Below are 20598 nucleotides of genomic sequence, written 5' to 3'. Positions count from 1 at the left end.
TGCTCTCCATCATTTCTCATCAGTGCTGGCTCCCCAGGGAGGTCCCAGAGGACTGGAGGTGCCAACGTGAGCCCATCCCCAAGAAGGGCTGGCAGGAGGATCTGGGGAACTCCAGGCCTGTCAGCCTGACCTTGGTGCCCAGCAAAGTTATGGAACAGATCACCTTGAGTGCCATCACACGGCACCCACAGGATGGCCGAGGGATCAGACCCCGCCAGTGTGAATTTCAATATTTGCATTGATGGTCTGGATGAGGGGATTGAGTCCACCATCAGCAAATTTGCAGCTGACACCAAGCTGGGTGTGAGTGTGGATCTGCTGGCGGGTAGGAGGGCTCTGCACAGGGCCCTGGACAGAATGGATCCAGGGCCCAAATCCCACAATGGGAGGTTTAACAAGACCAAGGGCCGGGTCTTGCACTTTGGCCACAACAACCCCTGCAGTGCTACAGGCTGGGGACAGAGTGGCTGGACAGTGGCCAGGCAGAAACGGACCTGAGGGGACTGCTGGACAGCAGGCTGGAAAAGAGTCAGCAGTGTGCCCAGGTGGCCAAAAAGGCCAATGGCTCCTGGCCTGGATCAGGAATGGTGTGGCCAGCAGGACCAGGGCACTGATTCTTCCCCTGTACTTGGCACTGGTGACTCAGCACCTCGACTGCTGTGTCCAGTTCTGGGCCCCCAATTTAGGAAGGACATTGAAAGGCTGGAGCGTGTCCACAGAACGGCAACAAGGCTGGTGAAGGGTCTGGAACACAACTCCTATGAGGAATGGCTGAAGGGTCTGGGCATTTTATCGTGGAGGAGAGAAGGATCAGGGGAGACAAGGTGGTGTCAGGGCACAGGTTGGACTTGATGATCTCCAAAGTCATTTCCAACCTTGCTGATTGTGTGATTCTTTGAAACCACCTTTGAAGCAGTTGCAGGATGAGCCCTGGGCCTCTTCTTCAGAAGGTCCAGGAGCCCAGGTCCCTCAGCTTCCCCACACAGCCAAGGGAGGCTCCCATGGTGGGATGCTGTTTGCCCCCACCCTGTCCACAGCCATCCTGGGGCTGCTCACGGGGCTTTTCTCTGCTGAGCTTTGGCCTGGGCGTGTTCTGGAGAGAGCCTGGGCAAGGAGCCTGGAGCCCCCAGGCCCTGCCCTGAGGCGTCAGCGCTGCCCCAGCGGTGCCCATGGCCTGTCCCTGCTGCAGCCCCAGCACTGCCACCCCCAGCCCTGTGCCCAATTCCCGAGAGCACTCAGGCCCTACAGCAACACCAGGGCCAGGAGGGCAGCGGGGCAGGGCCACGGGAGCAGCACTGCCAACACCAAGGGCTGCTACTCCTGGGCACAGCTGCTGTGCTTGCCCTGATCTGCCCCCAGCTCTGCACACAGACATTGCTGCTGCAGCTCCAGAGAAGGGAAAAAACCTCGGGATCTCCAGTGAAAACTCTCCTGGGAGATCCTTTAGTTCCTTTAAAAGCCACTGAGAGCGCAGTTCTTCACTGACACAGTCTGTGGCCACAGAAAACTTAGAGAGAAAGAAAAGAAGAAAGGACACAATGATCATTGCTTTGTGAACATCACTGAAAACTAAAACAAAGGAAAAAAACTGACAATCAAACCAACGCTATCAAAGATGACACAATCATTACAAGTTTATTACAAGTGATTTGCAGAAACTGGCCAGCAGTTTAATGTTTCTGAAATCGTCCAGTGATCAGAGTCCACACTGCAGCCTTGAGCTTCTGGTTCCTCAGGCTGTAGATGACGGGGTTCAGGGCTGGAGGCACCACCGAGTACAGAACTGACAATGCCAGATCCAGGGATGGGGAGGAGACTGAAAGTGGCTTCAAGTGGGCAAAGGCTACAGTGCTGACAAACAAGGAGACCACGGCCAGGTGAGGGAGGCAGGTGGAAAAGGCTTTGTGCCGTCCCTGCTCCGAGGGGATCCTCAGCACAGCCCTGAAGATCTGCACATACGTGAAAACCATGAACACAAAACAGCCAAGTCCTAATGAGGTAGTGAAAACATAAACCCCAAATTCCCTGAGGTAAGATTTGGAGCAGGAGAGCTTGAGGATCTGTGGGATTTCACAGAAGAACTGGCCCAGGACATTGCCATGGCACAGGGGCAGGGAAAATGTATTGGCCGTGTGCAGCAGAGCGTAGAGAAAGGCACTGGCCCAGGCAGCTGCTGCCATGTGGGCACAAGCTCTGCTGCCCAGGAGGGTCCCGTAGTGTAGGGGTTTGCAGATGGATATGTAGCGGTCATAGCACATGATGGTCAGGAGGGAAACCTCTGCTGAAATGAAAAACACAAACAGAAAGAGCTGTGCAGCACATCCTTCATAGGAGATGGTCCTGGTGTCCCAGAGGGAATTGTGCATGGCTTTGGGGACAGTGGTGAGGATAGAGCCCAGGTCGGTGAGGGCCAGGTTGAGCAGGAAGAAGAACATGGGGCTGTGCAGGTGGTGGCCACAGTCTACGGCGCTGATGACGAGGCCGTTGCCCAGGAGGGCAGCCAGGGAGATGCCCAGGAAGAGGCAGAAGTGCAGGAGCTGCAGCTGCCGCGTGTCTGCCAATGCCAGCAGGAGGAAGTGGCTGATGGAGCTGCTGTTGGACATTTCTTCATTTTGTGCATCGTGGGCTGTTGAAAGAACATTGACCAGCTGTGACAGATTTCCCTGAGTCAATCCTATGCTGATTAATCAGGAATCCGTTTAAACTATTTCTGTTTTTTTGGAGAAAATTCAGTAATTTTTTGAGTTGATCTTTGTGCTTCTGAGTTACTGCCTCATTTTCAGCATCACTCTTAACCTGAACCCTGGGGAGCCCAGAGGGAAAAGAGAGCTCCCCGTGCCCTAGTGCAGTCAGACCTGCTGGTCCCCACACAGGTGCCCTTTGTTCATTTCACCTCCCTCTGTTTCAGGATGGACACACTTAAAACACGCTCGGAAAACAAAGTGGACTTTTTGAAGACTCCCGTTTCAAAATTAATTTCTCTAAACTCTTCTCTCTTTCCATGTGCAGCTAGACAGGGACAGATTTCAAGGGCTGGTCTCTCTCTGCTGCATGGAGTTGTGCCTACTGGGAGCTGTTTCTCTCTATCCAAGCCTTGTCCCTGTCAGTGCTCCCAGAGCCCAGCCCAGCCCTGGGGGCTGAGCTCTGCCCTGCACACCCCTCCCAGCCCAGGCCACTGCCCAGGGGCATCTCCCTGGCAGCAGGGCCTTAAGGGCAGCTCAGACCAACAGAGATGCTGCAAGCCAAGGTGCTGCTGGTGCTGTCTGTAGGTAGAGGAGGGTGAGGAGGCACTTTCTGAGGGAGATCTGAGACAGATCTGCTGATGCCCAGGGTGACAGTGCAAGAGTCTCAGTGACGCAGACAACCCTGACAGCCCCTTTCCCTTTCCTTTATGTGAAAACTGAGAGCAGTCCTGGCCATGCAGCACCATCTCCACAGCAGGAGGAATCTGCCCTGATGGAGTCGCTCCTTCCACCTCCAGCTTCTCCCCACAGTCCATGGGAGCTCCCAGGCAGGCTGAGAGCTGCCCCTGGCAGGTGAAATATCCCCCAGCCTGGCCAAGAGCCCTCAGGGCTGCAGCACCTGCTCTGCATGACAGCCCTGGGCACCCTGGCTGCAGCCCCAGCTTCAGCCCCTGCAGCCGTCCCTGGCAGCAGGAGCCGTCCTGCCCTGTCCCTCTGACGGTGCCCAGGGCAGCCCCGCTCTGGAGCACATCCTCCCCCAAAGCAGAAAGGGCAGCAGAGCCATCCTTACAGTGCTGTCAGTCCTGTCCTGGGTCAGCTTTAGGAGATTCCTGCAGCCAGAGACTTACTGCATCCAAAGTGGTGAAGATTTCTCCATGAAGAAGCTCAGAATTTTCAAGAGTCATGAAGATTTGTCCATGAGTAATCTCAGAATTGTCCTTCGAGTTTCTTTAGGTGTCTGTCTGCTTCACAGCTCTCAGGTACCTGCTGGCAGTGCCCTCAGCCCTGCTGGGCTGGGAGAGGAGCTGCTCCTGAGGAGAAATGTCTTTTTGAAGGTCTCCTTGATTGCTAAGAGTTGCCTCTGTGCCGGCAGCCCAGCCCAGCTCAGCAGCACAGACACAGTAGAAAGATTTTAATGACCCTCTTGGGAATTTGATGTTGTTTACATCAGACTCAGTTCCTCAGAGAGTGGTTAAAAAACATTTCAAGAACTCAAAGTAAGACTAAAACCTCCAAACTTTTTTGAAGTTTAATAAGTCCCACTGAGAAAGTGCTATCAGATCAGGAAACTAGAGGCAGTGATGACAGGTGGGGACAAACAAGGCAAAGGTGTCTCTGATGTTGAGCAAACCTGCATGTGTTTCAAAATTGCAAAGGGCCAAGGCCTGAGCCCCAGCCCCTGCCAAGGCACATCCTGTCCCTCCCTCAGTGCTCAGGGCTCTTCCCGGCCCACTGGGATGTGGGGATGTGCAATGCCAAGGGCAGCACCATGGGACGGCCCCTGCCAGGCTGCTGAGCAGGGACAAGGAGGCAATGAGGCCCCAGGCCTGCAAGGGTCACTTGTCTCCTCCTCATGGCTCAGGCCCAGGCCCAGCAGCCATGGCCAAAGTGCTGCAGGAGTTGGCTCTGTCAGGGCCTTGCAGCTGCTGCCCATGCCCTGTGCAGCCCAGGCTGTCCTACGGTGTCCGTGCCCTGCGCCTCTGTCCCTGCAGGCTGTCGTCATCCCCCGGCTGCCCAACCTAGCTGGGCCCTTCCTTTGCTGACAGCTCTGTGTCCTTCCTGCCTCTGCCTGGCCACACAGAACCTTGGGCTTGAATCCAGGAGGCTTAATTCAACTTTTCCTGTGCCTGTGAGGTTTTAGCACAGGAACAAGGCATGCAGGGCCTGCTGTCCCTGCCAGAACAGTTGTAAAAAAAGTAGAAGACATCTGGCTCAAGAGTGCAGGGATAGAAGAAACAAGGAGTAAATCTGGGAACTTGGGGTGGGTTTTATGATAATGGGTAAATTGTAATTCACATGTAGCAACTGTATATAAGAAACACTTTTAGAATCTCATGTCCATGTAAGATTATGAGTTACCCCACTTTAGACCTCGAGGCTGCATAACTGATGCCCTCTTAATTGCAAATTAGTGTTAAGGAGTTTTATTCTGATATTTATGTAAATTGGGTTACAGAGGGGCCTCACAGAACCAAGGACTCTACTGTGACACCTTGGAACCTCATGGAACCAAAATCCTTTTTGACACAGCTGAGCCACATGGAACCAATGGCCCATTGTGATTTTGCAGATCCAAGGAGACCATGGTCACACTCTGCAACCTCATGGAATCAAAAGTACATTGGTACAGAGAACGGCTTCATGGAACCAAGAGTCCATTGTGACACAGCAGGGCCTTGTTGGAACAATGGAACAATTGCTGATAGTGCGGAAACTCATAGAACTAAGGGGCCACTGTGTCATTGTGCAGCTCCATGGAACCAAGGAAACCATTTGGGCACTGCAAGGCCTCATGGAAGCAAGGGACCATTGTGACACTATGGGGCCCCACGGAAACCAGAGGGCAATGGGACACAGCAGGGCCTGATGGAACCAAGGATCCAATATGACACCACCATTGCTACACTGTGAGGCCCCATGGATCCAAGACAACAGGGAACAGGTCTCGTTGACTTGGCCTGACTAAATTGACCTTGGCATGTTGGGGGTCCCTTCTCATGTGCCCATGAAACACTGAGGCTCTGTGCTTTCCTTCCTGTGGGAATGTACTGCCCTTCTCATGCAGGTGCTTATGGCTGAAATAAGGATTCTGCCCCTAAAATTCCATATATCCAAGGTACAGAATCCAAGATATTTATTCCATTGTTCCCAGATGAAAGCTACCAGGACAGAGAGACCTGGCTGGCCATGGCCTCTGGTGGCTATCGTTCATCAGCCCCTGAAGCACTGGGGCTCTGTGCTTTCCTTCCAGTGGAGACTATGGTGACACTCCAGGGCCTCATGGATCACAGGGACCATTGTTACACTGAGAGAAATCATGGGACCAAGGGGATCATTGTGGCACTGCTGGGCCCCATGGGACCAAGGGGCCACTGTGCAGCAGCAGGGCTTTGTGGAACCAAGAGGCCGTTGTTGCATTACAGGGCCTGGTGGAACCAAAGGTGAACCATTGTGATCCTGCAGGGCACTGTGGATCCATGGAGACTATTGTGACATTGCAAGGCCACATGGAATCATGGAGACCATGGTGACACTGCAGGGCCCCACAGAACCGACTGTGACCCTGCTGGGCCTCATGGCAGCAAGGGGCCAATGTGACACCGCAGAAGCAAGAAGAACATTGTGACACTACAGGGCCTCATGGAACCAAGGGAACATGGAACAGATCTGGCTGGTTTGGCCTCCCAAGGGCCACCTGACAGGTCCAGCTGATTTTGTAATGCTGAGGGCTGCCTCTCATCAGTGCCTCTGGAGTATAGTGCCTCATTGCTTTTCTTCCTATGGAAAAGAACCATCTGTCTATCGAGGTGGCCAGAGGCAAAATTGATACTCCCCCTGAAAAATTCCCTATATGCAAGGGTAGTTCGAGAAAAAAGCTGCCAGGACAGAGAGCCCTGGCTGGCCTTGGCCTCTGGTGGTCACCTCTCATCTCAAGGAGGTTCTGAGGAAAGTATTTGAACAGGTTTGACTACTGGAGCATCACTGAGCCTTACATCCTCCAGCACTAGGGCTGATCTGGAGCCTGATCTCCCTCTCCACCCCTCAGCAGCTGCTGAGCCTTTCAAGGGGGTCAGGGCTGTGGGGTGAGTGCACCCAATGCTGGAGCAGGCACTGCCATGCGGTTTACCCAGATTTGGCTGGGCTGGGTTGAGGGCAGGGGAGGTGGGCAGAGCTGGGCAGAAGCTGGGCTGAACTGGGAAGTGTCCAGGAGATAAAATCCACCCATGTCAGCTGAGCTGAGTGACTCTGCAGGGCCAGGACTCACGTTCCAGCAGGTGTGTGGTGCTGTGCCAGTCCCCAGGCAAGGATCCCACACTGGCAGGCGCAGCACTGAGGAGGTTGGTCTGTGGCCTTGGTGGCATGGCCAGTGTGAGAAGGTGCCCCAGGGCTTTGACCATCCCTCCAGCCTCTTCCATCAGCCACTGGCACACCTGGGCACTCACCCCAGTTTATTGCTCTATTTGTTCTGTGGTTATCTCCTTCCTCCTGCTGATTTCAGCACCAGTGTAGGGGCAGCATCAGCCCTGCCCAGGCTCCCTCCTCACTCAGCACTTGGCAGACCCCAGGGCAGGGCTCTCTGTGAACCCTGGCACGGGATGTGGGTGTTGGAACTGGACACTGAGGTCTGCTGTGGACACTCTGGTGGCGAACATTTGCCCACCCAAAACACACCCTGTGCTGTGCTGTGTCTGCTGAGGGGGATGTGGGGCCTGTGCTGGGCAGGGGCCTGTGCTGCCTCAGGGACAAATGACAGGGATGAGCCACCACACAACGACCAGGAGGTGGAAGTGAGGACAAGCTATGGTGGAGGAATTCAGAGATCTGACCTGAGCGTGTGTTCATGTGTTTAGGAAAGCCAAAGCTCAGCTGGAGCTGATGGAGGCCTCAGGCAACATCCAGAGCAAGGTTAATTCTGCTGCTGTATTTGCAGGAAATGGCTGCAAAAGGAACATGTCAACCTGCTGCTAAATGAGAGCAGGAGGGGCAAATCTAGGATCATGGAATGGCCTGGGTTGGACTCCTAAAGATCATCCAGTTCCAATCTCCTGCCTTGGGCAGGGACACCTTCCACTGGACCAGATGGCTCCATGCAACCTGGCCTTGAACACGGCCAGAGGTGGGGAGTCTGCAGCCTCTCTGGGTAACCTGTGCCAGGGCCTCACCACCCTCACTGGGAAGAATTTCTTCCCAATATCCTATCTAAACCTGCCCTCCTTCCCTCAATGGCCATTCCCTGTTGTCCTGTCACTCTGAAGGCCATTCCCTCTTTTCCTGTCACTTTGTTCAAAGTCCCTCTCCAGCTCTCTCAAAGCCCCTTTAGGTGCTGGAATGGACTCCAATGTCTCCCTGGAGCCTTCTCACACCCAGGCTGAACAGCTCCAGCTCTCTCAGCCTGGCTCCAAAGCAGTTCCAGCCTTGCAAATGTCCATTGTGACACTGCAGGGCTTCCTGTAACCAAGGGTGCATTGTCACACTGTGGAACCAAGGAGACCCTTATGACACTGGGGTCCCCATGGAAACAAGGGGCCACTGTGACACTTTGGGGCCTCAAGGAAACATAAGTGTCCTTTGCGATACTGCGGAACCAAGGGGCCTTTGTGACACTCTGGGGCCCCATTGAAGCAATGGGACGTTGTGACACTTCAGGCCCTCATGGAACCAAGGAGAGCAGTGTGGCACTACAAGGGCTCATGGAATAAAGGAACCCTTGTGACACAGGGGAGGCCAAGGAAACCAAGTGGTCCATTGTGACATTGAGGGGCCTCCGAGAACCAAGGGGCCATTATGACACTTTTGGGTGTTATGAAAGCAAACGGGATCCTTGTGGCACTGTGGGGTCTTGTGTAACCAAGGGTCTGTGTGGCACAGCAGGGCCTCATGGAACCAAGGCCATTTCAAAACTGCTGAGCCAAGTAGACCATTGGGACACTGTGGGGCCTGATTGAACTGATGAGAATATGGTGACCCAGTGAGACTTTATGGCAACAAGGATCCATTGTGACACTTTGGGGTCTCCTTTAACCCGGAGTCCAATTGTGACACTGCAGAGCCAAGGAGATCATTGTGATCCTACAAGGTCTCATGGAACCAAGTGGCCATTGTGTCACTTTGGGGCCCCATTGGACCAAGGCCACCGTTGTGACACTGTAGGGCATCATGGAACCAAAGGGCCCTTGTGACACTGCAGGGCCCCATGTGTAAGAGACAGTCCAAAGATCCCTCATCTGCCTCACAACCATCGTCAAGGACAGAGACTGAAACCCCTAAAAGGGACTTTAAAATCTCAGCACAGGAGTTCTGGCCTGGCTGAGGTGGGATGTTGACCAAGTGCTGCCTGCCGGTGTGTTTGATGGAAAAACCGCAGCACGCATTTCTATCGGAACATCAGAACCTGAGCAGAAACAATGGGAAGTGACGGTGAAGTGACTGCGCCTGCTGACTTGTACTGGTTGACACTCTACCTGCTGATGGCTGACCTGTTCTGAGTTCTCAAAACGAACACACTGTACTGATTTCCCCCACCTGTTTGGCCAACTGCCTGTCGCTTCGGAGAGGACTATAAGGACCCCTGAGTTAACCACAGACTTTGAGATCTCCCCACAGAAGAAGACGGATCTATTGGCCGGACCACGAGGATTTCGTCTCTCTGTTGGTAGCTATAACCCACCTCCTCTTTCTCTTTTCTCGCTATCCTTTATTTCCCTTCAAATCTCCACTATTGCATTTGTTGGCACTAAATAAAGGTGCATTTTTGATTGAGTAAACTGAGTTGTCCCCTGCTCTGTCTTTTGCGCCTTGAGATCCTTAAAACAAACCCTCAGGTTCCCCGCATATATTTGCGGACCCTGGCATTAAATTGGCGTCACGGACAGGATCTTGATGGACAGAGGGGTTGCGGGTTTTATATAGTTTGTAAAAGGGGAAGGACCCTCGTCTCAGCCGCACCTAGCACGCCACTTTGGTGAGCGCTGTTAGAAAGCAAGGGGGGGGAAGGAAAATTCCCACAAACTCTATACGCCCAGGCGAATAGCACTCCCTGTCATCAGGATTTCACAAAAAGATCTCATTGTGCAAAAGATGGGACTGTAGTTATGTTTTTTTGTGTGTTTTGGGCTGCTTGGTGTAGTTGAGGAGACAAGTATTTGTAACTAAGGTGAACCTCCCAGGCAGTTTTGGTCTCCTCGCCCATTCCAGGGAAGCGAAGGGAAACACAGTTTTAGCTGTGCTTTTGGTGTAACTTTAAGAATACCTTCCTGAGAGTGGTTTTGGTCCCTTCACAAAATGACTGAAAAAGATAAGAATGCATTTTTTGCTTTGTTAGCGAAACATGGCGCTGGACCTTCTCCAGATGGAGAAAGGTGGGCACAGAAAAATTGGTTTAACTTTGAAAGCATAGTGAATAGAATATATCCTTTACAACATGATGCTAGATATAAACTGGGAAGAAATAAAACCATTCTTTGCTCAGTTTTGGGGGCCTGTCTCTCGGCAGCCATAGCAACCCATTTTAAACGGGTAAGTGAAGAAAAAGCAGTAATAGAATCCCTATTAAATTTGGTAGAAGTATTGCAAACACAATTAGAACAGGAAAGAAAGAATTATTTGCTGCAGACTTCCCTTGCAGAAGGGCGAAGTAAAAACTTAAAATCTGCAGATTCACCCACAGAAATAGAAAGAAAGGGACATGCAACATTAAACAAATATACCCTCAGAAAGAATTAGAACACATGTAAAATTGTGGGGAACACTGTTGCTCCAACTTGAGACCTCTCATCAAAACAGAATATAATTCTATAAATGAAGAGGATCGTGATCCCCACATAACCACCAAAGAAATACCATAAACAGCCACTGAATTAGCTAAATTAAAGAAAGAATACTCCTGCCTCCCAAGTGAATCAGAGACGGAGTATGTTTTTAGAGTTTCCCTCACTGGGAGTGACCAAATTAAATTAAGTGAACAAGAAGCAAGTGGCTATTGGGGACATGGAGTTTTCTTAACAACAGGAAATACACGTGCTCCATGGTCCCTGACACAGCGTGCAGCTTACTGGGCAGGGGGTTTAAACCCCCTTGAGAGGGGTGACCCTCTGGCAATAGTCGGCACTCCAGACCAACTCCTAGAAAACATACACAAAGCTGCATGCTTGCAAATGATGCATGAAAGGAAATTAATCTCTGGCATCAATGCAACAGCCTGCCAAACCTGAGATTATGACCCCCCTAATTGGAGGTTTGCCAGAGTCTCTTAAACCAACAGTAATTCTTCTTCAATAAACAAGAGCATCTATCTCTCTGGTAGATAGACTTGAAAGATTTCTTGGCCATACAAGAGATCGAACTGGTTCCACTGACTCCACTGACTCCTCACCTTTTACAACTCCTAGCACACAATATAAGAGCAATCGTAAACTTTGGACATGGAGTGAGGTAGCAGAGGAGTTTATAAGTTACAGTAGAAAATATGGACCAGTGAAGTACTCAGAGGACAAACAAGAAAAACCCAGAGGAGTCAGGCACGTTGCCTCTCCTAATGAAAAATCAGAAAAGGGAAAACAAATTTCCAACTGGCAGCAACGGTGGTGGCTAGGACTGAAAAGGGGAGTGCCACGAGGAGTAATGGATAAATTGCCATAAGATAAATTGGCTAAAATAATTTCTAATTGGCTCTGTCCCAAACATTGTATTGAAACCATCAAACCGACAACCCAGCGCACCTCCTCTCTGCAAAGATGACAGCCCATCCTCCACTTACTTGGAAATCCAAGCAATTTTTCAACAAAGATCTGCAAAACTAAGGCCATCTGCTGGATTCAGAGAACCAGTGACCCAAGAACAGTAGAAGGAGCCAGTGAAGATAACATCGCTCAGCGTCACTCCAGGCACGGCTAATGCCGGGCACAGCTCAGCCTGTGGGGAGCTCCCATAGCTCCTGCCTTCTCCCTCCCTGCTGACAGCTCCCTCCCTCCAGCCCTCAGACCCTGCCCATCCCCCCTTATTCCCTCCCAGCTCATCCCTTTGCTTCGCCTTCCATTAATAAACACTTTGGCTTCTTCACTTTACCTGCGTCTCTGTGGAGCTGAAGCGGTGTAAAAACCTGAGCCCTGGCACACACAGGCCCTTGCTGCCGTCCTCTTCCGCGCCGTGTTTTGTGCAGAGACACAGAGGAGCAAGGCCGCGTCAGGCTGGAAAGGTGCCTGTGCTGAAGGTCCAGTTCCACAACACTGTGGAGTTTAAGGTCCTACTGAGCAGCCTGAAGCTCCTGGATTTTGGAAGAGCCAACCTGAGTATGCTCTGAACCCAGCTGTGAGGGATTCCATGGCAAGCATCTACAGAGGGCAAAGGAGCTTGGAATGCTGGAAGCTTTCAAGAATAGCTTCCTGAAAGCACAGCAGTGCTCCATCGCTGCACAGGGTCAGGGAGAGGGCAGAAGCAGAGACCATCAGGCCTTAACAGGGAGCTTTGGGTGTGCCTTAGGGCAAGTGAAGCAGCAGCAGCACGGTGGCCGAGACTCGGACGCGTGACCGAGCCAATGGCCTGAGCGCCGTCAGGCAGTGCCGGGATCCCGGCTGCGGTTCTGGTGCCCAGAGCTGAGAAATCGCAGCCCCTGCCTCAGAGCCTGTCAGAAAGCCAAGCAAGTGAGAGCAGAGGGAGGGCAGCCTTCCAGTCTCTCCTGGGCATGGCCACAAAGCAGCCCCTGCTTCTCCTTCCTCTTCCCGTGTTTGGGGTGTGCTGATGGCAGTGCCAGCCAGGCTGTGCTCTGTGTTCCAAAGGCTGTGGAGAGCGGGCATGAAAAGTGCTGTGTGCACAGCGGAGAGTCCTGGAAGGTGCTGGCAAGAGCGTCCTGTGGGAACAGGGCTCTGGTCTCTGGCCGGGAAGAGCCTGGTTTTGCTGCTGTGAGCGCAGGCAGGCATCGATGCAGGTGAAGAGTCAGCAGGTAGCTTGTGTTTGTAGAGGGCCTGGGGCTGCATGTGCGAACCTCCACCTGGAACCACACTGGGGGAAATCCCAGCTAGAGCTGGAGCGCCTGTCCAGAAAGCACCAGAAGGAATTCAGCCTTGCCAGGGTTTCTTAAGAGTGTGTTGGTGTTCCCCAGGAAAGGTACACATTTGGGGAAATGCATCTGGGGGAAAGGGGCTTGCTGCTGAAGGAAAGCGCTTTCCTAGGAGCTCCCAGTGCTGTCGGAGCAACTGTCCCCCTTTGGCTCTCTGTGGTCCTTTCAGTCCTTGAGGCCCGTTGGACTCGGCAGATGGACAAGGGAAAGGAGCATGCTGTGAAGAGCAGGTTTGGAATCCACCTGGACTTGCGGAGACCAAGGCCACCACCTGCAGCAGGGTGTGTTCCCCCCCGTTTGGACACAGATGAGAGTAGGAGCATCTCTGTCCAGCTGCCAACCCCAAAGCTGTCTTTGAGAGCTGTGAATTCAAAGGCCTTCACGCACACACCTCTCACATCTTACCTGTCTGCTGTGTTTCAACTCTTGGCAAGATGCATTTGCCTCTTGCTTGCTGGAAGCTGCTGTGGCCCAGAGGGCCGGCACCGAGCTGGGCTGTGTGGGCCAGGCGGCACGGAGAGTCTTGGCTGATCTTGGGGTGTATGTGGCCTCAGAAAAGGCTTGGAAGGTTTGCCTCCCAAGGCGCCCTGCTCACTGGCTCTTCCTGTGCATCTTGGAGAGAACAAGGCAGGCATTTCTGGCAGCTGGGCATTAGCAGGCCTTCAAACGGGGGCGTGTTGTGGAGCAGGCCCAGCTGAGACACCGTGAGAGGAGCCCAGCACTCCTTGCCCCTCTTCGCAGACACGTGAGCGTTGTCTGCTTTTGGGATGACCCTGGCTGTGTCAGGGGGTGCTGCTACGTGGACATGAGACAGCCAGTCCTGTCCTGCTTGGTCCCAGCAGTGCCTCGCAGCAGTCCTGCATCCCCGTCAGGATGCCGGCCAAGAGAGGTCCGGGAAGGTGAGGGAGCTGATTTGAAGCTTGCGCGGGTGCCTACAGGTCAAGGCCAAGGGCGTTCCCTCAGGATAGAGCAGTCCTGAGAGGTCTCTAGAATTCAAAGAAATCAGCAGACAAATGCATTGTCCACCAAAAGCTCTTTGATTGGCAGGAGGTTAGGGCTCTGCACCCCACCACAAGGCTTCTTTGCCATGTCCAAAATGCAGTGGGTTTCTGTAGGAATTCTATCAAAAATACCTTCTGTCTTTAGACTGCTGAGGTGATTCCATAGGCAGGGGCTTAGAAAGAAACACATTGCGTCAGAGTCCTAGACTTGAAGCTAATGTCTACCTGCTGGCCAGGAGGAGTCTCAGCGCACCAAAGCAGCTCATCTTCCTCACCCCTTCCCTGCACAGGGCTGATTCTGTAGCCGCCCTTAGGTCTTGCCCAAGGCTATGTCTATAGGTTTTTGTCAAGTCACTCTCTTGCCAAATTAGGCTTCCAGGTTTTTCTTATGTTAACTGGTGCTAAGTACTTCTGGATATCTGTGCTAAGTACTCTTTCCTTCTGTCAATTGCCTGTGCTTCCTTGCGTCAAACAAAGGCCTTGTTTCATTCCTAAATGTGCCTGATGCTGGCCCAAGTCTTTTGGCACTGCTTGCTTTCCTGTGGCATGTTCTACCTCCCCCGAGAGTAAAGAGGGAGCTGGAGAAGGAGCTTGCCAGGCTGCTCTCCATCCTTTACCAGCAGTCCTGCTTAAGCGGACAAGTCCGAGCTGAGCGCAAAGGGAACAGCCGTGCACGGGAAGGGTGGGTGGGAAGGATGATCCAGGAACTGTAGGCCTGGCAGCCTGAGCTTGCTGCCAGGGAAGGCCTTGGAGCACATCCTCCTGAGTGCCGTCCCACGGCACGTGCAGGGAACCAGGGGGTGGGAAAGCTCTGCGGAGGGATGGGGACAGCTGCGGGTCTTGGCAGGGTGTTGAGCTGGGGTTGGTGTTGCTGGGCGTGTTGGGGAAGGAGTCGTCCGGAAGATGAGAGGTCTAGGCTGGAACTGGAGTTTGTTTGAAGGCACCACCGGTGGTATGGCATAGCTTTGGTTATGGAGGACAGAAGGAATAGCTGGGACTTTTTCTCTTAGTCATCCTGCTACTCCTGCAGGGAAAAGGAGGGGAGAGCTGTGCTTTCTTGGCCACTTAGGTATCTGTAGCAGGGGGAGGATTAGGCCTTTTGCAATCTACTCCTTTGTTTGGGCTACTTTTGTAACACTGAGTGGACTTTCATTCGTGGAGAGCTTTTATTCCTTAAGAGAATTAGGCTCTTAACATGCCTTCCTAGAAAAATGTTTGAAACCAAAGCAAGGCCTTTATTTTGCCTCTGTGTGGTCTTATGCTTTGTAAAGTGACATTCAGTGGATGACCTTAAGGCAAATGTGTTACTGCTTTGAGGTGGGAAGGAAACTTCCAAATCTATCAGGTTCTCAGGCCATTGCTATGAATTTAGGAAGTTTGCAACTTTTTGGAACTACTTGAGTTGAGTAATGGGAAGAAAAGCTTTCCTGAATTGAGGATTCTTAAATGACAGATGCTTCTATGCCTCTGCTGCCAGGGTGATTTTGTGCTTCAGGCAATGGCTCCAAGTAGAAAACAATTTCAGCATGGAGTAACAGCTTCTGACAGAGAGCAACAGTTGCCAGCACTTGCTCCAGGTGCTCCTGCCAACATGCCCTGTAGGAAGGAGCACGGCCCCCAGCGCACGTTGGCTTTGGCTGCCCTGTGGCAGAGAAGCGCCCCGGGGCACAGGTCTCTGGGGCAGGAGATGACACCAGCACTGCCAGGGCTCGGGGGGCGGCAGCTCTGCTTGGGCGAGGGCTCCGTCACACCTGCCGATTTCAGCGCTCCCTTGGCCCCAGGGCTCAGAGCAGCATCTGTGCCCTGGCCCACACGTTCCTCGTCTGCGTCACACCCGCGGGTTTCGGACGGCCAGCGGATGGGGACGTGTCCCAGGGAGGCCGTGCCAGCTTCTGTGCAAGGCCCCGTGGCCTTCCCGCTGCGGCTGCGTCGGCTGCCCTGGGGGCTCCTTCTGCTGCCCTGGGCCCGCAGAGCAGGGCAGCGTTTGCCCACGGTTTGAGCCGCTCCGAAAGATGCTGTCTCAGGGCTGTCTTCAACACTTGGGGTGAGGGATTCCTTCCAACCTGGGCCACTTTGGCTGGGCTGGGGGCGGCCCCAGGGCAGGTGGCAGTGTGTGCATTGGCCCTTTGTGACACGGTGCAGCAGCGGGGTCACCGTAGCATGGAACGGGACAGGGTGTCAAAGGACCCTTTGTGACCCGTGGTGACATAGGTGCTGGCGGTGGCGCAGCCAGGCCACAGTGCTCGGAGCAGGCGACGGGACAGGACGGGATAGAGCGGTGTCGTGAGGAGCCCCCCTAGGCACACTCATTCCCGTCTGATCCGGAGCTTTTCCGAGGCGTTATTCCTACAGCTGACCTCGAGGCCAGACCACAGGACTTGGTGACCTGTGGCCTACCCGAGGCTTCTCTTTTGCACGTACCATCGAGGACTTGTTGACTCGGAACTCTTCTGAGCCACCTGTCTAGAAGGTGCCCTCAACACCACACTCTGGCATGGCGGGCAGATTTCTGGGCCTCTTCAAAGTCTTCAGGGGGGAAAGAAAGCAAGCCCGTGGAGCACAACAGCCTGAAGAGCCAGAGCAGTTCCAGCCAGTGCAGGATGGTGAGTGGCAGAACTGGGCCACAGGGCTGATGGCTGCAGCCAGCTTGGCTCCATCCTCTCCCACCTGTTGTGGACATGCCCAGGGACAGGACGGAAGAGGGGCTGGGGCTGAACCTGGCAGCACCCATGCTCCATCCCCTGGGGCATCCCGGGGCAGTCCCAGCCTGGGGAGGACAGGGCTGGGCTGTGTTCTCCGGCCTCTCCTGCAGCCCCTCAGCTCTGCCTGCTCTCGCTCTTTGCCAGATGCAGCCGCGGACGGCACACAAGAGCACAGGCCTGCCAGTGGCCGCTTCCGCAGGACACTGAAGGTACCTGCAGCCCTCCCCACCTGGGCTGGGCCTGCTGTCACTGCTCAGCCGAGCACCGCGCTTGGAGCGCTCCATGGAACATCCCTGGCTTTGTTCCCCTGCAGATGTTCCCGAAATTCCTGCGCATTCAGCGTAGGAACACCAGCACCACTGCAACTGCAGGTACAGCCAAGCTTAACTCCAGGCTGACCAACTGCCAGGCAGAGCCTGATATCAGCACAAATTTGACTGCACGCTCAGAAAATTTTGTCACTGCAGTGAATGATCTCCGGGCGAAGGCTGTTGTTATGGAAATGACCGAGGGCACGACCATCACAGACACTGCCACTAGAATGACTCAAGGCCTCCCAAATACTGACAGCATCCCCACTCCCACCATGACTCATGCTCCCACCGTGGATTTTTTCGAGGAGAGTTCTGTTTCTCCTCAGCAGCGGGTAAGCAGCCTGGGGCCAGGGCTGGAGGCCTCCCAGGATTGTGTGTCCCCTCAAGCCGCTGGGTCCTCTCAGCCTTTGAAGCCATTAGAGTACTGTGGGAAGGGAGGCTGGAGAAGTTACTGCCTTGGACAGTGCTCCAAGTCTTCCCCATGCCTCCTCCAGGTACCAGCCATTGTAAGGAATATTCACCAGAGACTAGCACCCCATGTCACTGTGGTTGCCAGGATGCAAACTGACATTGTGAGGCTGGCTGAAGAACACCCAGCTGACGTGGTGCTGACCCTCCTGCGCTGTGCCCCAACATGTGACAGGTATGGGCTCACCTGCCTTGAGAGCTCAGGGCTCACCGGCCTTTAGGGCCATGGCCCTGCACGGCCTGTGCAATGGGCTCTGCCAGACAGGTCCAGGACCCTCGGGCCCCTCTGTTTCCCGAGCCTGCTGCCATGCTCCCTCCCTGCCCTTCAGGGCACTGGGGCTCGGTCCCCTGGCCCCCAGACCCGCACAGGGCATGGTAGTGTGGCTGAGACGTCCCTGACACAGAGCTCTGATCCCACAGAGCTGCTGCAATGATGTGGAGAACCATAGGCTCATCGAGTTCCACAGTCGAGAAGGTGCTGCCGACACTCCTCTGTGTGATGAAGGACTGGCCTCTGTCTCACATGGTTACCTCTGATGGGGACAACGAGGACGTCTTTGTCCTGGCTGTGAGTTTCTGGGCATTTGCTCACCCCCAGGTCGCCTCTCCAGCAGCTCTTCATCCTCTCCCTGCCTCAGGCCCTGGGCTGAAACCTGGGCTAAGGGCAGGCTCAGGGGGCACCAGGCCTGCTGCTCCCCCTGTGTCTCCCCTGGGGCCCTGCCACATGGACACCTCGGCACTGAGCGCTCTCCTTGGCAACTTCTTTTGCAGGCAACTCTGGTGGTGTGGGTGATTGTCCAGGTGCCTGAGTGCCACGAGGCACTGATCCTTCATTCCTCCTGCCTGTTTGTGGCTCTGCTTTTCCATGTTGTAATCACCACACAGCAGATGCCACCATGGGAAGTCGATCACTTCTGGAGAGCATGCCGAGAGGAACACCGCCTTCCCAGCGACCCCAACAGGTCTCCGTCCCCCTGTCCTTCCCACGTCCTTGTGGCCAGTGCCAGTGCTCCCAGTGTGACCCAGGCTTTGCTCTTCACACAGGTTTGCAGTGCAGGCCGTGAAGTCCCTGCTCTGCCGGCTGGAGTGTGACAATGAGGTGATCGCTGTGGAGTCCAAGCATGGCTGGGACACGCTGCCCTGTGCTGACACCCAGCACTATGCTGTGGCTCTGCTGGCCAGGTGAGACCCCCTATCTCCCTGCTGTCCCTGGAATTTGTGCCCTGTGCCCGGGCTGCCCCACACAGTCCCTGTGGTCATGTGCCAGAGGGCCTCGTCACTTTAGGGATGGCCGAGCAGACTGGAAAAGGCTGGGAGAGGAGGGTGCACAGGAGTGGCCGCCTCCCAAAGCACCCACGTCCCCTCCAGGGATGCTGGGGAAAGACTGCACCTCTATGAGTCAGTCCTGAGAAAAGTGTGCCCTCCCACCTCAGGCTCTTTGTTCCTTTTTGCCCCTGACAGGGAGATGCGCCATGTCTCGATCCCTTTGTCTTCCTGCATCGCAATCCATTTGCTCCGGCTGCTCAGCATTGAGAAGCCAGGCTGCGATCTGCCTCTCCTGGCATTCCTTGTGGAGGTGAGCCTGAAGGCCAGCGCGGCCTCGCTGAGCTTCCTCCAGGCTCTCTGCCCTCTCGCAGCCGCATCCCTGGCCCGGGAGGGCACCAGCGCCCTGTGCTGCTGCCTGGGGCTGGCCCTGTGCACTTCTGGGCTCCTGCCAGCCGGGCCCTGTGCCACTGCCCTCTGCCTTTCAGGTCCTGGAGTGCCTGGACTTGACTAAATGTGGTGGCTGGGTCCTGAGGGTCGTGTTGAGTTACTTGCAGATCGAGTGCAGGCAGATGTGTCGCCTGGCACTCAGAGGCCTTTTGGTGCTCAGCAAGGATCCCCTGATGGTGAGAAGGGGACAGCAGCTGAAGCTGCACTGGGGAGAGCAGCCCCATGGGCTGGCTGGGCTTCAGGAGCTGAGGCAGCTGCTCCCAGCTCTCCTGCCTCAGCTGCCCGACTGCTTTGGGACAGGCCTTTGGTCTCTGGGCCCTGCGGCAGCAGGCTGGGCTTGCAGTACCAGGGCGCTGTCGCTGGTGCAGCTGCTGACGGCTTCACAGCACAGCCTTGTGTTCCACACAGGCCAGAAGAATGTGCTGTCTGTCTCAAAGCTTTGTGGATCTGCTGGGCGATGAAGATGGAGTGGTGGTTGCCCGGACCCTCCGTGTGCTTATTGATATGCTGAAGAACGAAGACATCCTGATATCCAGCACCACCGCCCCAAAGCTGGCTGAGGCACTCCTGGTGCTCTTTAACAATGTAAGGTTCCGCAACCCGAGCCACAGGCATTGGGTGCTGCCCAGAAACTTTGTGCTGTCTGCATTTTCAGGCCTTTGCCTAGGTGGGCCTGGAGTAATCGGTGTAATCGGTGCTTAGGTTTTTTCCTTTCCTCTAGGAAAATAGCTTCATGCAACTGCTCTCCATTGACCTCTTCTGTAAGGTGATGGAGTTGGTAGTGGATGAGGGAAAAAAGCCCCTGAAGACAATTGTCAACAAGAGCCTGCACCTACTTTTAATCTACTGCCGTGATGAGAACCGGCGTGTGGCAAATGTGAGGTTTTGTGCATGCCTGGGAGGGGGCTCAGCTGCCTCCTGCCCTGGTGCCACGCAGGCGGCGTCCTCCTCCAGGCCTTGGCACAGGGATGCAGGTCCCTGTGCCCTGGGCTGTGGTGCCATCTCTGCATCTCTGCGGTTCTTCAGGCCTCTCGGGAAACCCTGCATTGTGCGGCCAAGTTCCTGAAGTGGAGGGATCTGGAGGAGCTACTGACCAAGGAAGATCCGTTGAATATCGATGAGTGTAAGTTAAGGATGGCTTGGAGAAGTGCCAGCCTGAGCCTGGAGAAGATCCATGGCCGCGGGGCTGGCAGCCGTGGCCCCTGCCCAGTGCTGCACCCAGGGGCTCCGGCCTGCGCCCCACACGCCACTCCCTTCCCTGGGCCCCGCGGGCTCTTCTCCAGGCTCCTGCGGCCCCGAGCCGGGTGCCCGTGGAGTCCCAGCCCAGCGGGGCTGCGGGGCGGGGCGGCACCGCCGCTCCCCGGGCAGCAGCCGGCCCTCTGCCCCCTCCAGAGCCCGGCACCAGCGGCTGCTGGCCGGGCCTCAGGGCCGTGCGGGCAGGGGAGGCCGGGGCTGGGCGCGGCCAGAGCCCGGCCCAGGGGCTGAGCCCGCGCCAACCCTTCCCTCCTGCCGCTCTCTCCAGCTGGTAGACGACAGGAGCCGAGCGGCCGAGCACCTGCAGAACCCACAGGAGTCCCTGCTGGAAACGGCCATGCCGTTCATCGGTAAGCCACGAGACCGGGCTCCCTCCCCGGCCCGCCGCAGCTCAGCCCCGGCCCCGGC

At 54.9% G+C, this 20598-nt stretch overlaps 1 protein-coding gene and 1 pseudogene across 1 annotated transcript; one reads left to right on the top strand and one right to left on the bottom strand.

The window, feature by feature from the left end:
- Positions 1–1670: 1670 nt before the first annotated feature.
- Positions 1671–2603, bottom strand: LOC136302581 (olfactory receptor 14J1-like). The gene has a single exon (XM_066206049.1). It carries the CDS (start codon positions 2601–2603, stop codon positions 1671–1673), a length of 933 nt encoding a protein of 310 aa, XP_066062146.1.
- Positions 2604–10011: 7408 nt separating this feature from the next.
- LOC136302441 (uncharacterized) lies at positions 10012–11420 on the top strand (annotated as a pseudogene).
- The last annotated feature ends 9178 nt before the right edge of the window (positions 11421–20598 follow it).

This window comes from Chamaea fasciata, unplaced genomic scaffold (assembly GCF_029207755.1).
Source record: "Chamaea fasciata isolate MVZ Bird 193981 ecotype frontalis unplaced genomic scaffold, bChaFas1.0.hap1 SCAF_29, whole genome shotgun sequence".
NCBI classification, from domain to species: domain Eukaryota; kingdom Metazoa; phylum Chordata; class Aves; order Passeriformes; family Sylviidae; genus Chamaea; species Chamaea fasciata.
This window is presented reverse-complemented; position numbering and strand designations above follow the sequence as displayed.